Source organism: Lepidochelys kempii, chromosome 3 (assembly GCF_965140285.1).
Source record: "Lepidochelys kempii isolate rLepKem1 chromosome 3, rLepKem1.hap1, whole genome shotgun sequence".
Classification (NCBI taxonomy): Eukaryota; Metazoa; Chordata; order Testudines; family Cheloniidae; genus Lepidochelys; species Lepidochelys kempii.
In genome coordinates, this window is record NC_136382.1 from 132,933,875 (window position 1) to 132,946,918 (window position 13,044).

Genomic DNA, 13,044 nt, shown 5'->3' on the forward strand with positions numbered 1-13,044 from the left:
GACTTTGCCAACTTAACACTGTTGTACCTTACATGTTTTGTATAACAGCATACCAACAGCTATCTAAGTGATGTTTTTATCTATTGGTATGAGATATATGGGAACAGAATTCTATCTTCCCAGATGTTGCCCACTTCCCATTGCGAGTACATTGGGGTCCATACTCCCCACCTCCCTAGGCTCTAACATCCACATGGAGTTCTAGGTTGCCGTTGATTGTGATGTTACCAATCATCTGAATATTAATACACATCAGTGTGCATGTCTGCCTATCCCACTGTGGTTACTTGTTCAAGTTCTATTGCATACCAATAGAAGTGGAATATGTTCAGCACCCAAAATGGCCTTAATTTTGGTGGGGGTTGTAATGGAAGGTTTTGAGTTAAGGATGTGTAGAGGCCATGTGGTCAAGAGCAGTATGCTGAGAGTTGGACTCTTAGGTTCTATTCCCATCTCTGCCACAGAGTCTCTTGACTGATTTTGGGCAAGTCACCCAAACCTCTCTGAATCAGCTACCTATCGATAAAGTGGGTATAGTAATACTTTATAAACACCCCCATGATGTAGCTAAGACTTTAGAATCCTTAGAGGAAAGATGCTTTATGAGCATTAAGGAGAAGGTTCACCAGCACAGTTCTTGGCACACTGGGGTGATGGTATAGGTGGCTCTAGCCCAGAGGCTGTTGGTAGTGATCTGGCACAAGCTGGAGCATCCTCAGGGCTATTCTAACTTCTGCCAACAGATAGCAACTCCCAAGGAGCTGCTCCACTAGCCAAGATTGCCAGACCACATAGCAATCCAACTGCATTGTCTCCCACCCCAAGACACCTCCAGGACATGCTGGAGTGCCGTGTATGAATGCATAAATTCTCATTGGCTGCCAGTTGCTGCTGGATACTTGCAAGGGACTGAGGATCTGCCCCAAAGTGTTCTACAAATATCTGGTTTGGTGAAGTCATGACTCTTATTCTAGATAGAACATGTTACTCTGATGTACTTGTGGTCCCACCAGCCGAGATTCCATCTTAGAAGCTAAAGTAAGTTGGCATTTCTTCTGCGTATCTTACAGGATGATTTTGACCTAGACAAATTTAGTTTTGACCAGTGGATTTTTTTTCATTGCCATTTTTATACCTTCCCCACTAATCATGTGATGTGATTATCCTGTCCATACTACCATACTTTAAGACCCTCTAAGTAAAAGTAAAACAGCAATAACTGTAGTCATAAATCAGTGTAGGAAAAAGGCACACCATAATCAAACATGGAAATTGTGCAGGTTGTTTCTTGGTCAATGTAGGTCAGAGAAACAAATATTCCTAATGTAATTGGCAGAGCAGAAGAAATATTTCTTTGTTTTTGTAGATGGGGGGAGGAGTATCATTGTTATGCTTTCTGTACTCTGATTGGTAGGAAGCAAGTTGTTTTAACACCTTAAAAACTATCAAGTTCTTACTACAAAACAAAACCCCATCTCCACTAAATGCCTCTGTCACACATTTTTTAGCTAAGGAATCTGTTCATAGTTTTTCACATTGCCTGCAGTCTGGTGATTTGAAGTCAGTTTTTCCCATTAGCCAGTACCAGTTTTCAAAGTGTAGATATGGTAGCATGGGCTAGCCTCCCCAAGTACATACCCATAGATCCCAGGTTGGTTTTTACTCGGGGTGGCTAGCCCATGCCATCGCCTGCTGCTGCCCATGGTACCACGACTCCATTTACTGTTTTAGCATGCTAGCTTGATGAAAACAGGGAGCTGCTGGAGCCTTCCACTGTGGAGTGTAGCTACACATACCACACACATGGCTGTAAGTGTAGGCCAAGTCTAAGTGCGTTTTCCAGTACCTCTCTCCTGCACCTCCCTAAATCATTGGTTCCATTGTATATCACAACCCCCCCCCCCCAGGTTCCTCCCCAGTATGGCTTGGGAGATCTGCCACTTTCACACCCAAACAGTTCTCATTTTCACCACATACCTGGATATCAATATTTCTAATGATCAAATTCCCTATGTCTCAAGCTGTATCCCCAACTCCTGGTATGACCAACTTGGTGCACAACTGATCATGTGGCGTAGCCAATCAGGCAACCTACAACAGGCCAGATGTGCTCATTAGGTTGCCCAGAGGCTGGCTGTGCTGCATCCTAACTGATCACTCTTGGTGTGTCAGCAATCTCCTCTCCCTGTAGTGGAAGTTGTGGGACTCATCTGAAGGAGGACTCCATCCTAATCTCCTCCCATTATGACACTAGCTTTCTCAAAATTTCTTAAACTAATCTTCCTGGAAGATTAGGGCTGCCAGTCCTGGGGTAGACCCTCTCTACAATGCCCCCTTTCCTGCTGTCTCTGGGTATAATTTCTTTTCTCTGTGCTCCTCCAGTTCAGCAGTTTTGATCCCAAAATATTGATCTCTGAAGACCATGAACTAAACCAGATGTATACATATGCAATTTGCCCATAAGCAAGTAGTCATAAATCCTGCACTCTGTGCACTCAGCTGGGTATTCCCCACCCTGACTAATCTGTTGAGGGTCTTCTACCTCCACTGTTAAACTGAGATTTTGAGTCTGTAACTGGGTATTAGGTTGTTTTAGGGTTTGTCTTCATTTTAGAAGCTAAAGTTTTTTGTTTCTTGTACAGATTTTACATGAGGAGTGTATTCCTCTCAGTACTGAACTCCCAAATACTCCCTCATGCTACCCTATCTTTTTAAATTTTGATCAGAAAAAAAGGTGTCTTTTTGGAGCCCTGAGAATCCACCCATATTTTTCCATGATCTACCCTCCCTGCTCCTTTGGAGCATGTCAGCTCTGCCTAATCAGTCACCAGGCTTCGTAGAGCGGTGAGAGCTGAGGCTCCCAGGGGTCAAGCACACTGCCTTTGTGACATTCCCAGCCCAGGAAAGCTACTCAGTTGTTAGAATTTTAATCATACCCTTTATATTTTTGTCCAGACTATTGTGGTTTAGGAACTGTGCTATATGACCTGATGTTCTGGTGTTAGATTTATGGTCGTAACCCTCAGAGCTGATTTACACAATGTGCTTTGAACTGAACATTCTAATGCAAATATAATGTCCAATTAGTAAACTACAAATGGTTACTATGGGGGTTTGTACAATGATTTGACCTCAATATTACTGACATTCCGTACTGAAGATGCGTGTGTGTGTGTGGGAAGAATAACTAAACAAAATAGTGCTATGAGCCCCAGAAGAAGCTTCAAATCAACAAAGACGAAATACTAGAAGCCTTAACTTGCGTTTAATGTGTACGCTCTGTTGGGAGGAAGGGGCAGTGTGGATATGTTATATGTACTGAGTATAGCGGCCCAGTCTAATTGGATGGAAACATTGCTACCTAGTGAGTCATTTGTTTTCCCCAAACTTTTCCATTTTTCTGCTGACTCTAAAGATAGTAACTTTATGCTGAAAATTGCGTTAAGAGATATTTTTTTGTTAAGTAATTGCCCTTTGAATATAAGCCATATTTCCAAAGTGATGCTTGGGGATTTAGTGTGTGGCTCCCATTGATATTACCAGGAGTTTCATGGATGAAATCCACACTCAGCTTTGAAAATGTGTCCAGTAACATAGCTCTGTCTATCATTGCTCATCGAGCTAGTGCAAGTATAAATAGCAGTGTAATCCTGGTAGCACGGGTATTGGAGGCATGGTTCTGCTGTACCAGGTGCAAACTAGCCTGAAACAGGCGGGTATGTACTTGGCACGGCTCAACCCTATCTCCACTGCCGCTGCCTGCCTACTGCAGCTACAGTGCTGTTTATACTGGTGCGAGCTCAGTGAGAGCTAGTGCGCATACACATACGTGAGCAGGGCAGTCACACCCTAGCTCATGGTCTAGATGTAGCTTAAAAGTTGTCCAATATTGCTTGACAGAAATGTGATGAAAGGTTAGTCGCAGAGCTGAACTCTAAGGTAAGCTACTGAATCATTCTGAGCCAGGAAAACGTCACACATCCCTCATCTGTATCTACTGATTCCTTTGGGTTTATTAAAGGACCCATCCTAACCTCTAGGCACTCTCCTAAAGTTTAATATACAATTCCTAAAGAAACCTCAAAATGACAAGACAATCAAGCCCAACCTACTCAACCTACTTAGCACAATAAACCGACCAATCAGACAAATCAATGAAACAAATTTCCTGCAGCATCTCCAGAACCCAGTTACTCCACAGCAATTGGCTCCAGATTGCATCCTGAATATCTAAGACATGGGTTTGCAGCATGCCCTGAAGATGGTCTGGATTAGGCTGAATCTGACAAACAGGAGTGAGTTCTGAAGGGCTGTGGACTTTGGAAGGTGCCCTGCCAACAACCTCTCCTTTTAAATCCAAGGAGGCTGTAGTTTGAGTGCCTCCAATAATTGCAACTATGAAAGAGCCGGTGTCTCAGAGAAGATTGGGGCCAATTTAGGACTTTATAGGTCAAAACAGCACCTTAACATATGCCGTCTTCTATTAAATCCATTTTGGTGTGGGAATTGCGTTAGGAGGTACTATGTCATACACTGATTTAATAACCTGTTTATACACAGGATTGACTCAATTTGATGTCGCTTATTACAGATCCATCCAGCAGTGCTTACAGGATGTGTGGAAGTGCTTCAAAAAATCTTGAATATACTTGGATGCAATTCTAAGCATCCCAGATGGGGTGAAATGGAGCTGCCTGGGAAAAAAATTGGTACAGATTTTTTTTTTTTTGGAAAGTGAAAAGGTTTTGTATTCCAGTAATAACAGAAAAAGAGATTAAATTTAACTACAATCAAAATCATATTCAAGTAACACTGAAAGTCTGATTTAACTCAACTGCCTGAGAACAAATGTATTCCTTCTCAGTTAATAGCATTTCCTCATCCCTCCCTCCCTCCCTTTCCTAAGCACTGATCCCTCCCTTACCTCAAAAGGTTCTTATCACAAAATATCTTTTGTCTCCCTTTCCATTCCTGGCATGCCCACACCCAGCTTCATTCCTCCCTGCAATTACTTGCCTAGCTCACCTCACCTGCCTCCTCACCATGACCTGCCTATTTCCACATTTTGGCTTACTCCAGCTTTCTGCCAGTTCCCTTTATCCACACAGATATGCTCCTGAGCAACCTGCCTCCACATTCTTGTTCACAGTCCAGTGATTCAGTCCAGGAAACAAAGCAGGGAGGGAGGTTATGTGAAAAATGCAGGTCGGGCATCAAGAAAAGTTTCTGGCTGTGGGGTGTGATGAGGCTGACTGCTGGAAATACTCTCCAATCCCTGGACCTAGTGGCCCTAACTGATTTCTCCAGAACTTTTAAAATTAACAGCTTCTCAGGTATCACCTGGAAAATGGTGAGTGTCAAAAGAGTTAACTATGAGCTAAAATGATTGTTAGTTTAAGGTTAAAACTACATTAGTTTCCATATGAACTCCTTTTTACTAAAACAATGGTTCCCAACCTTTAGGGCGAATCTTCTAGGGACTTGAAATGCCTCTGGAAGTAGAGAAGCACAGCAGTTCCAGGTATGTGTGATCACTGGTGCCACTCGGCCTGCAGTACAGGTATTCAAAGACACCAAAAAGGGGCTCTGAGCTCCATGGGCTGCTCCTCTCTGAGCACCCTGAGGCTATAGTAGGAGATTGGATGTAACAGCTGGGAAAGCTAGCAAAGGTTGGAGGAGGTGAGCAGTGGAAATAGGGAAACTGCAAGACTCCAGTCCACTTTGCAGAAGGTGTGTGGGTGGGTGAAATCAGCCAGTGGTCTGAGGGTTCTGAAGCATTTTGGTGAGTTGGAAGTGGGTTTTTTCTACTTTTATCTCACCTTCTAAGAAGCAGTCTAACTTTGAGTTCCCACAAAACTGTCTTATTGGCTAGGGGCCTAGCAGCCTCCAGACTCCCTGTATATTTGGAAACTTATCCTTGGCTAATATTTGCACATATTGCTCATTATATACTGTGAGGGAAGGGGGGAGAGAAAAAGAACTGGGGGAAATAATGTAACATAGAAAGCAAAATGCCAAAAAAAAGGGGGTGAAGGCTGAGGGCGGGAGAGGAGGCTTAGGAAGAAGGATGGGGTCAGGTGGGAGAGACTGGACAGAAAACATGAGAAGTAGCGAGAGTGCTAGGAATATGGGAAACCCAGGTGCAGCTCCATCACAAATCGGGATCTTCAGTGCAAGAAAATTAGAACCATTGTATTCAATCAATGTGTGGTTTCTTAGCAATGAATGATTTCACTTATCATATATGCAGTAAGAGCTAGATACTGTGTTAAGAGCAGGGTTTCAGTTTCCTCTTTTGTGAGTTTAGTTCAGATCCTGGAAATTGCTGTAGCAGAGCTCTCGTGGTTTAATTCAAATAAATGCTTTTCCTTTGATACTGAAACTGTCCATTTCAATCCAGAAAGATTTTGAACTGGTAATAGGGCTGCTTCTTTCATTATCTCTTTAAACCAAAATATGTATTAAGTCTCTCTTTTTATCAGAAAGGTTACCAGACAGCTCAAATATTTTATTATTTATCCAGGTGATAAGGAGAAACTGCATACTTATCTCTGACTCCAGTGACAGGGAAGGATATCAAGAAAAAAACCCACAATCCCTTGTAGAGTAATATAGGTGGAAATTACACAGCAATCTGCAGTATAACAGGTTCTATATTCCATTAAAATTACATCCCTTGTTTTATTGTGCAATTGAGCAGGTTAGATATAACTCATTTGGAAAATGTACTTTATGATCTTGTTAAAAAAAAAACACCCTTCATTTGGACCCTATTGAACCAATGTTATTAAAGCTATCTCTGTCTAGAAGTCTAGCACATTAACTTTTTGCACTAAAAAGTATATATAGAAATTGGCAATCTTTTTATACTGTAAGTATTATTTTTAAATCAACTGACTATAAATTAATGGCCATATTTTCAATGGGGGTCACAAGGAGTCTGGCTGCTGAACTGTGCTTGCCCTCGTACCTCCAATACTTCCTGTTTATGTAACTGTGGTGCACACAAGCAAGTTTGGGTTTTAAAAGCGTCTTCTGTGTACACACACATTTTTGTGGCTACATCTGTTGTGCTCAACTTTGAAACTTTAACCCCACTGTCTTCTCACTTATATTCCATACAGCTTGACTCTAGCATTTAATCTAATCAGTAGAAACACTGTTACTTAGAAATAAGGCTCTATTGTCTCTTTAAGCTGAAGTCCCACTTTGGGAACAGTGCAGAAGGACCAGGTTGTGCCTAGCATCTGTGTTGGGGTACGTGGATGGGTGGGAAGGTTCCTTGTGCGTTCTCCTCACACCAGCTCCTTACTCACTTGCAGAAGGCTGGGCACAATCTAGCCCACAGAAACATAAATTAATGTATGTTAAACTCACATTATGCTCTTTCTAAACTCCCATGGGTCTTGTGCTGCATGCAGGGTAAGTGTGTAAGCTTTGAGAGTTGAGGGAGTGCACATTCATTAGATGCTGATGGGATCTTACCTACTTGTTTATCCTGGAACACACCTTCATACAGTCACTTCAGTTCATGTCACCAAAGATCAGTTCAAAATAGCTCTGTCACGCGGTCTGGAGTGGCACAAGACCATGAGTGTCTACGTAGGGGCAGACTGTCAGAAAACAAGGGCAGATACCTGAAACTGGTGGTATGTTCTAAAATTAAATTTTACCAAACCAGTAACAAATGTGAACAACTGGATCACGATAATAATCTTACCATGGAGTTACAGACAGTCTCCTTAGACTCTCCAGTCTATCTTGGCACCCAAGCAGACTGGACTTAGTGATAAATGGTCACTTCCACCAAAAATCACACCGTCTTCAGGTTGCTGAGACCAGTCACTTACCCCAGATCAATGGATACCCTAGATCTTACACCAAAGACCATGCCTGTAGCCAGTCCTGTAATCTAAACATTTATTAACTAGCAAAAGAAAGAAGAGAGATATTTACAGGTTAGAACAAGCAAACGTACACATCAATGAGTTACTATCTATCCTAAGAGTGACAGAGTTGTAGTGATCTGTCAGTTCCAAGTGTGTTTCAGGGCAGACCCAGGAGGAAGCTCCTGGAGATCTCTGGCTTCAGTTTTGTGGCTCTCACCTTGAGACAGTTCAAACAGCAAAGAGATGGAAAATTTCCCAGTGACTTTGTGTTATTTCTTTGTGATTACTTTGTGATGTCAAGAGTAACAAGAAGGGTTTCTTCAGGTATGTTGGCAACAAGAAGAAAGCCAAGGAAAGTGTGGGCCCCTTAATGAATGAGGGAGGCAACCTAGTGACAGAGGATGTGGAAAAAGCTAATGTGCTCAATGCTTTTTTTGCCTCTGTCTTCACTAACAAAGTCAGCTCCCAGACTGCTGCGCTGGGCATCACAACATGGGGAATAGATGGCCAGCCCTCTGTGGAGAAAGAGGTGGTTAGGGACTATTTAGAAAAGCTGGATGTGCACAAGTCCATGGGGCCGGACGAGTTGCATCCGAGAGTGCTAAAGGAATTGGCGGCTGTGATTGCAGAGCCATTGGCCATTATCTTTGAAAACTCGTGGCGAATGGGGGAAGTCCCGGATGACTGGAAAAAGGCTAATGTAGTGCCAGTCTTTAAAAAAGGGAAGGAGGAGGATCCTGGGAACTACAGGCCAGTCAGCCTCACCTCAGTCCCCAGAAAAATCATGGAGCAGGTCCTCAAAGAATCAATCCTGAAGCACTTAGAGGAGAGGAAAGTGATCAGGAACAGTCAGCATGGATTCACCAAGGGAAGGTCATGCCTGACTAATCTAATCGCCTTCTATGATGAGATTACTGGTTCTGTGGATGAAGGGAAAGCAGTGGATGTATTGTTTCTTGACTTTAGCAAAGCTTTTGACACGTTCTCCCACAGTATTCTTGTCAGCAAGTTAAAGAAGTATGGGCAGAATGAATGCACTATAAGGTGAGTAAAAAGTTGGCTAGATTGTCGGGCTCAACGGGTAGTGATCAATGGCTCCATGTCTAGTTGGCAGCCGATGTCAAGTGGAGTGCCCCAGGGGTCGGTCCTGGGGCCGGTTTTGTTCAATATCTTCATAAATGATCTGGAGGATGGTGTGGATTGCACTCTCAGCAAATTTGTGGATGATACTAAACTGGGAGGAGTGGTATATACGCTGGAGGGCAGGGATAGGATACAGAGGGACCTAGACAAATTGGAGGATTGGGCCAAAAGAAATCTGATGAGGTTCAATAAGGATAAGTGCAGGGTCCTGCACTTAGGACGGAAGAACCCAATGCATAGCTACAGACTAGGGACCGAATGGCTAGGCAGCAGTTCTACGGGAAAGGACCTAGGGGTGACAGTGGATGAGAAGCTGGATATGAGTCAGCAGTGTGCCCTTGTTGCCAAGAAGGCCAATGGCATTTTGGGATGTATAAGTAGGGGCATAGCGAGCAGATCGAGGGACGTGATCATCCCCCTCTATTCGACATTGGTGAGGCCTCATCTGGAGTACTGTGTCCAGTTTTGGGCCCCACACTACAAGAAGGATGTGGATAAATTGGAGAGAGTCCAGCGAAGGGCAACAAAAATGATTAGGGGACTGGAACACATGAGTTATGAGGAGAGGCTGAGGGAACTGGGATTGTTTAGTCTGCAGAAGAGAAGAATGAGGGGGGATTTGATAGCTGCTTTCAACTACCTGAGAGATGGTTCCAGAGAGGATGGTTCTAGACTATTCTCAGTGGTAGAAGAGGACAGGACAAGGAGTAATGGTCTCAAGTTGCAGTGGGGTAGATTTAGGTTGGATATTAGGAAAAACTTTTTCACTAGGAGGGTGGTGAAACACTGGAATGCGTTACCTAGGGAGGTGGTAGAATCTCCTTCCTTAGAAGTTTTTAAGGTCAGGCTTGACAAAGCCCTGGCTGGGATGATTTAATTGGGGATTGGTCCTGCTTTGAGCAGGGGGTTGGACTAGATGACCTCCTGAGGTCCCTTCTAACCCTGATATTCTATGATTCTATGATTCCCTTCATTCAGTTTCCAAATCCACAGGATGCACTTCCTTGCATGTAACCTTTCTGATGTGTAATAGGACCATTAACCAATCCTTTGTATTGTGATGTTCCTTGATGGCCTATCTGATTTTGATAGTCTTTTTGGATAGGTTGGAGGTCGCTTCCTATGCCTTGGTTCACAAGTTCAGAGCAAACATTTTCAAAGTTATAAAGCAAATTTATATATTTTCTTATAGCATGGAATACAGAGATTAGAAGGAGGTTAATGCATGCATTTCATAGTGTCCAAACACTAACTATATTCTTATAAGACTAATGCCTATTTTGAGGAAAACTAATATACAGCTGAACTGGTCTGGTCTCCATCTATGAGTTTGTCAGTTCTTAGCTCATGCCTGCAGCCTGGGCAAGAGCTGGCATCTGGCCTGCCAGGATCTCGAGCTATAAATGAGATGAATTTAAAATGAGCTTCATTCAGAATACTTCTCAAATAGACTGACGTCTGCCTCCGTGTAAATTACAATAGGCCAGATTGCCTCATTTTGTGGAAAAACCCAAGGGAGAAAGCTGGGGGAGGAAATCCTTGGAGCGTTCACCTTGCTGAGCTTTTCTGGAACTTTCCCCTATGATGAGATGGATGTAAATGCTGGAATATGCAGTCCGCCAAACTCCAAATGGGAGAAGGTTAGGATAATCCAGTATGGATTATTTCTGCATGCATATGTAGTAATGTTTGCCATGTATAGCACACCAAAAAGTGTATTTGAAAGGATGTACCTGATACAGACAGCAGCAGTCAAGAGCTTAATACAGAATTTATGAGCCTGAAAAACACTGTGAACAAGGCCAGTTCAACAATTACTAATTCTTCGAGTGACTGATTGCACATGTACATTCCACTCTTGTTGTCTGTGAGCCCATGTATGATCATCCGAAACTTTTCCCCTCAGCAGTACCTGTTGGGCAGCTTGAGCTACCACTGCTGCCGCATGCCTCTGCGTGCAGATATAAAGGGCAGAGCTGCCCTGGTCCCCCTCAGTTCTTTTGTACTGCCTGCCACAATCATTGAAACTCTGCTCTATACCAGAACAGTTGTTCTCTCAGCCTTTGTGTAACAGTGTGTGTGTGTGGTTTAGTTCTCGTGTTAGGCTAGTTAGTAAGTTTTAGTTCTATTTAAAAAAAAATAATTCAGACTCATTTCCCCCATTTGGGGTTTTCAGATTCATGTACTGATGTATGCCCCGGTCACACGGTTTCAAGCCATGTGCAGTTAGTGAATCGCATAACAGCTGCCTAAAGTGCTTGAGAGAGGCAGCCGTGAAGGACCAATGTCAGGTTTGCAGGGAATTCTAGCCCTAGGATGAAGAAGGATAAGGAGGTTAAGCTGAAATTCCTGTTGATAGAGGCAGCGCTTAGACCACCATCGGAAACATCCTGGTCTGATTTGGTGTCAGGTGCTGCAGCTTCAGTAAGAAGTGCATCTCCAGCATTAGCGTAATCCAGCACCACTCTCCCTCACCCATACCAAGTAAGAAATACAAAGCTTCCGGACAGGCACTAGCCAAGGGAAGGTCTCCCCTCTAAGTCTAGTAATAGGGTTGAGATGGAGTTGAGTAGAGTGTACTTGAAACCTAAGCACTCCTCCAAATCTGGGTTCTGGCGCCATAAGGAACACTATCAAGTATGGTGCTGAAAGAGACACCATCAACTTCTTTGGCACAGCAACAAGAGACCATCTCTGTCTGACTACCCCAGAGGCATTTGCAGTAGCTAGAAACCTGATTTGCCTCTTGGTACCAGTGTGTCCATCCTTCCAAAAGTCCAGTCCCCTGGCACCGCTGCCAGTGATTCCACCTCCAGTACCACAGTTGCCTGCTTCCTGGACAGGTGGCCTCTCAGTACCATCTAAGGAGAAACCTGCTATGTTGGTATTGCTTCGCCTGGTATCAGTCCCCAGTACTGACTGGATCAGCTCTGCCATGGTTAGAGGAAGTTTGTATGTATGTCAACCCCAAGGCAAGACCTGCACAGATCCTCTCTCCCAGTTATGACTATGATCCTTCAGTGGGACCTCCCCTGGGAATGTGTCCAGGACAATAGGGCTGTGCCCTGTATCAATGAGCATTTTGGAACCCTTGTGGTTTTACCCCAAACTTCCAGATCTTCCCCAAACCATTGTACTCAGTGCCCTCATCCAGAAGGGCCGAGTCTATGCACCTAGCAGCTCGATCTTCAGAGTCCAATACTGGGTTTGGTACTGATCATCAGGAGGAGGTTCCAAAGCCAGAGCAACAGCCAGTGGAGGAGATTCTACCCCCACCAATATTATCTTCCTCTTCATCATCACCAGACAAGGCCGTTTTGTCCAGCATGACTTTACCTCTTCCTGATTATGTTAAAGTTTATCAGGCATTGTTGAAGAGAGTGACTGCAGGTGTACAGGTCAAAGAGGTTAGGAAGTCTTCACATTGCCTGGTTGACATTTAATCATCTGTGGGTGTCTCCAGTTACTCTGCCAATTAACAAGGTGACACTAGAACCTATAAAGGCTCTATGGCAAACTCCATCTTCACTGCCTCCCACCTCAAAAAGGGCAGAAAGAAAATATTATGTACCTCCCAAGGTTTTCAGTAACTTGGCACTCACACTCACTAACCACTTTCACAAATAAGAAGCCCATTGGTGAGTATCAGGCACACTATTCTGCCACCCCCAAATCAAGTGATGCTAAAAGGCTGGACTTATTTGGCAGAAAGATTTATTCGACAGGCTGTGTATTGCTAACCAACAGGCTTTGCTGAGGTGGTGTAATTTTAATTTATGTGGTTCCAAGGAAGAGTTCAGAGTTGCTTCTGGTGGAGAATGCTAGATAGGCGTTTTATTCCCTATAAATAAGGGCAGACTAGTCATGAGAATATCACTTCAGACGGGGCTGGATGCAGCAGACTCAGCAGCTAGAACCATGGCTTCTGCGTGGATCATCCTTGTTGCAGTCTTCCGGTCTTCCCTATGAAATACAAAGTACTATCCAGGACCTGCTATTTGAGGGTCCTTCT

At 43.7% G+C, this 13,044-nt stretch overlaps 1 protein-coding gene across 14 annotated transcripts in view; it reads left to right on the top strand.

The window, feature by feature from the left end:
* The window catches only part of DISC1 (DISC1 scaffold protein), a 383,371-nt gene that overhangs the window by 282,889 nt on the left and 87,438 nt on the right, over nt 1–13,044 (top strand). Inside the window, exon 10 of one of the 14 annotated variants that reach the window (XM_073338080.1) lies at nt 5,464–5,521. The exons of 12 other annotated variants lie outside the window; for them this stretch is intronic. In XM_073338080.1, the coding sequence (XP_073194181.1) occupies nt 5,464–5,477 (14 nt within the window). In that variant the 3' untranslated portion in view covers nt 5,478–5,521. Of the gene's footprint in view, nt 1–4,591; nt 4,692–5,463; nt 5,522–13,044 lie in introns of those variants that run through there. One more of the 14 variants, XM_073338079.1, reaches the window with a different exon arrangement.